General features: G+C 33.0%; 1 protein-coding gene across 1 annotated transcript; it reads left to right on the top strand.

The window, feature by feature from the left end:
• The first annotated feature begins 40 nt into the window (after nucleotides 1–40).
• Nucleotides 41–1,466, top strand: LOC100789009 (AP2/ERF and B3 domain-containing transcription repressor RAV2). The gene has a single exon (XM_003556217.4). It carries the CDS (start codon nucleotides 160–162, stop codon nucleotides 1,246–1,248), a length of 1,089 nt encoding a protein of 362 aa, XP_003556265.1. The 5' UTR covers nucleotides 41–159; the 3' UTR covers nucleotides 1,249–1,466.
• Nucleotides 1,467–4,558: the final 3,092 nt, after the last annotated feature.

Here is a 4,558-nt window from a genome sequence, read left to right on the forward strand (position 1 = left end):
CGAAAGATGCGAATAACCGTAGGGATGCGTATCATGGTCCTCTGTTTCTTCATGCTATAGCTCTTAAAATACTCAACAATAACCAAACCTAATCAAAACCCTTATCTACACTCACTTCACACAAACCAAAGTTAGTTCGTTAACCGTTACAAACACAAAATGGATGGAGGCAGTGTCACAGACGAAACCACCACAACCAGCAACTCTCTTTCGGTTCCGGCGAATCTATCTCCGCCGCCTCTCAGCCTTGTCGGCAGCGGCGCAACCGCCGTCGTCTACCCCGACGGTTGTTGCGTCTCCGGCGAAGCCGAATCCCGGAAACTCCCGTCCTCGAAATACAAAGGCGTGGTGCCGCAACCGAACGGTCGTTGGGGAGCTCAGATTTACGAGAAGCACCAGCGCGTGTGGCTCGGCACCTTCAACGAGGAAGACGAAGCCGCCAGAGCCTACGACATCGCCGCGCATCGCTTCCGCGGCCGCGACGCCGTCACTAACTTCAAGCCTCTCGCCGGCGCCGACGACGCCGAAGCCGAGTTCCTCAGCACGCATTCCAAGTCCGAGATCGTCGACATGCTCCGCAAGCACACCTACGACAACGAGCTCCAGCAGAGCACCCGCGGCGGCAGGCGCCGCCGGGACGCCGAAACCGCGTCGAGCGGCGCGTTCGACGCGAAGGCGCGTGAGCAGCTGTTCGAGAAAACCGTTACGCAGAGCGACGTCGGGAAGCTGAACCGATTAGTGATACCAAAGCAGCACGCGGAGAAGCACTTTCCGTTAAGCGGATCCGGCGGCGGAGCCTTGCCGTGCATGGCGGCGGCTGCGGGGGCGAAGGGAATGTTGCTGAACTTTGAGGACGTTGGAGGGAAAGTGTGGCGGTTCCGTTACTCGTATTGGAACAGTAGCCAGAGCTACGTGCTTACCAAAGGATGGAGCCGGTTCGTTAAGGAGAAGAATCTTCGAGCTGGTGACGCGGTTCAGTTCTTCAAGTCGACCGGACTGGACCGGCAACTATATATAGACTGCAAGGCGAGGAGTGGTAAGGTTAACAATAATGCTGCCGGTTTGTTTATTCCGGTTGGACCGGTTGTTGAGCCGGTTCAGATGGTACGGCTTTTCGGGGTCGACCTTTTGAAACTACCCGTACCCGGTTCGGATGGTATTGGGGTTGGCTGTGACGGGAAGAGAAAAGAGATGGAGCTGTTTGCATTTGAATGTAGCAAGAAGTTAAAAGTAATTGGAGCTTTGTAACATTACATAGTTTTTGAGTTTCTTTTGTTAATTTTGTAACTGTTGAATTCGTGAGGTAGAGATGGTGATGGCGTTGTTGTTGCAAGTTGCCACTCACAAAATGTGTATATTCTTAATTTGATGGAAAAAAAAAAGAGAAATTAGGGCAAGAAGAATTGTATAATGCAAAGGTTTTTTTCAAAAGAAAGGAACATGGAGTGCAACTATTTATTTTTGTACTTTTTTCTTCTTCTTATCAATGTTTTCTATAAGTAGTAAATTTTATAGACACAGGCACATTAACTGTGAACAGATATTTCCGACAAAAAAATTAATTGAAATTCATCGCCTTATCATAAATCAATTCCTTGTATGAGATTTACTTAAAGTTTGTTTTGTAACTTGTTCATGTATATCACATGTGCGGTGCTTTCCATTTTCATGATTTCAGCTTGCATTACCAACCCATATGAAGATATTCTAGTTTACCTAATAGTAGTAATATTGAATTATGCTAAATATAAATATTTGTAAATAGAGTTTCGTTTTCTACAATAGGTTTATCTTGTTTGAGCAAGACTATTTTTTGTAAAGAATATATATGATTTTGCAAAAGAAAAATATTTTAGTTTGATTTTAATGTTTATTTAGTGTATATTTAAACATGATTTTTTTAAATATTTTTTTCTAAAAAAACTTAAAAAGTATAATAAAAATAAATAATTATTTTCTTAAAATTAACTGAATTAAATATACATTTTTTTATGGTGTAGAGCATGACTCTTTCGTTTTGGACGACAAATTATTGCATTTTTTTTTCTTCTCTTTATCTTATCATTTACTTTTCTACATTTATTAACTTTCTCTATCTTGTCATTTATCTTTCTACATTTGTATTTTTTCTTCATAGTACTTTTTATGATTATGAAATAAATATTATTTTTTTTCCGAAGGAGAAAGGTCGGCTAAAATTCATCAGAAAGTTAATACATGTATATATTTGGGGGGTCCATTGCATGACCTAGAAAAGTGTGAACAAGTTGATAATTAGACATTTGTCCAATAAAGAAAGAAACTAAGAGCTACTTGGCAAGTGGGTATGGCGTACTGTACATGCCCATAGCTTTTTCTAACATTCTTAAAATTAAAGACCTTACTACTAGAGTACCTTGTTTTTGGAATGGTCAACTGTCCATGAAACTAACATTGTTTGCATCGTTCTGTATCACTAAAGAATTCTCAACTCGCTCCCTGAAAAAGAGAGGAAAACCTGCAACTAGGAATCTAGGATTTTGTTCAAAACATGTTGATCCTTTTTCAGGTTAAAAAAACATGTTGAGCCTAGGTTCATTTTCCTTGTTCTATACAACAACTTACTTACACCAGCTTGTATAGTTGTATATATTATTTGAAAGCTGATAATTATACTTTATAACATGTAGTGGGTTTGCGGGTAGAGTTGAGTCGATTTTGAGCATTTAAATTTTGTTTCTTAGATATCTAATCGGTTTTATAAAATTAAATTTAATATAATTTGTTTTGCTTTGAATTGAATAGATTTGTCAAAAGAGTATGTAAATATTAAAATAAATTATAAAATATATAAATTAATTCAATATCAAATATATATATATATATATATATATAGCTTAATTACAATATAATTCAAAATACAAATTTAAATTGGGTATAATTTCACAATATAGTTATGCATAAATAAATACATTTTAGAATTAGTCTATTCTTACTTTTCTAATATCTGAGTCACATCCACGCTCATCCTTTAGAAAAAAAGAAAAGTAAGGAGAGAATACTTTGTTTTGAAATTTAAATTAAAGAAACATTACATTTCATATATAACTTATAGTATTTCAAAATACAAATTCTGATTGCAAGTTGTAGCTAGACAATATCGCAATATAATTATAACTAAATAATATAATTTAGAATTAGTCTATTCTTCATTAATAATATCTGAGGCCAATTCAGAAAAAAAAAAAAAAAAGTAATATCTGAGGCACATTCAAGCTCTTCCTTTAGGAAAAAAAAGTATAAGAAGAGAAAACATTTTAGAAATTTAAATTAAAGAGAAAAAATATTTCTAAATATTATTGTTTCTCACTTTTCTTTCATTTTTCTCTTCAACAGTTCAACGATATAAAGAAACATCATTATCTATATTTTCTTTTTTTCTCTAATTTCTTTCTCATTCCAAAGCACACCATAACTATACCAAAAAAAGAAGAAGCACACCATAAGTTTTCAATTAATATGAGAAGTTGTATCATTCAAGCGAATCAACCATAATTATAAAATCCAACTAATAAACGGCGAAATTGAACAAAAAGGTAGAACATTTCACAGGTCAATAAAGGAATATCACTAATATTGGAGCTTTTGTAATTAATTATGACCACATTATTTATTAACAAGACATTTAGGACATCTTCATTTGCTTACTGTCACTGAAATGAATGGTCTAGGATAAGTATCTATCTATCTTTGTCAGATATTAACTGGAGCTCCTACAGATTTCAACTCAAAACCTGGTTTTATGAACGAACTATGTATAAGTATTGAAAATTGAATTATACGTGGAACGTTAATACGTGTAAAGTGACACTCTAGAATACTAGTATTAGTTTATTTCTTCACTAACAAATGCATCAACGCGCGTAATCATTCATTATTATTTTTTATATCAGATTAAACTTTTTAAAAAATAAATGTTTAACTATTGACATTAAATGTTTTAGTAATATCTATCATCATCACTAATATTATTTATTGTTTAGATATACATTCTTTATCATTGGTTCAAATTTATTAGAAATTACATATTTTTAACTTCATTTTTTTTATTTAATGTAATTTTTCATATATTCCTTCTATCCCTTTTTATAAGTTATATTCTAATTTTTTTTTATTACTCCTTTACATATATAAGTCACTTAAAAAGTTTTATTATAACAATATTGATTATTTCTTGTTCTAAATTTACCCTTGATTTCTAATAAATTATGTTTAACAACCTTATACTTTCCAATATTACTACTAAGTTATTGTAACAAGAGTAATTTTAAAATAGAAGTATTGATTTCAAAATTAAACTTCAATAATCTTTTTAAAAAAAATTTCAGGAGCTCAAAAATATATAAAACCATAGAAAAATTTAATTTTTTATTTTAAATTTAAAATATAATTTATAAGATCAAATATATTTATTTGTTGTAAAGTAAAGTATAATTATAATATAAATTATATGAAAATAAACATTGACTTTCATATAATATAAATTATATATATGAAAACAAGCATTTATTTTATACAA

The sequence above is a fragment of the Glycine max genome, chromosome 20 (assembly GCF_000004515.6).
Source record: "Glycine max cultivar Williams 82 chromosome 20, Glycine_max_v4.0, whole genome shotgun sequence".
NCBI lineage: Eukaryota > Viridiplantae > Streptophyta > Magnoliopsida > Fabales > Fabaceae > Glycine > Glycine max.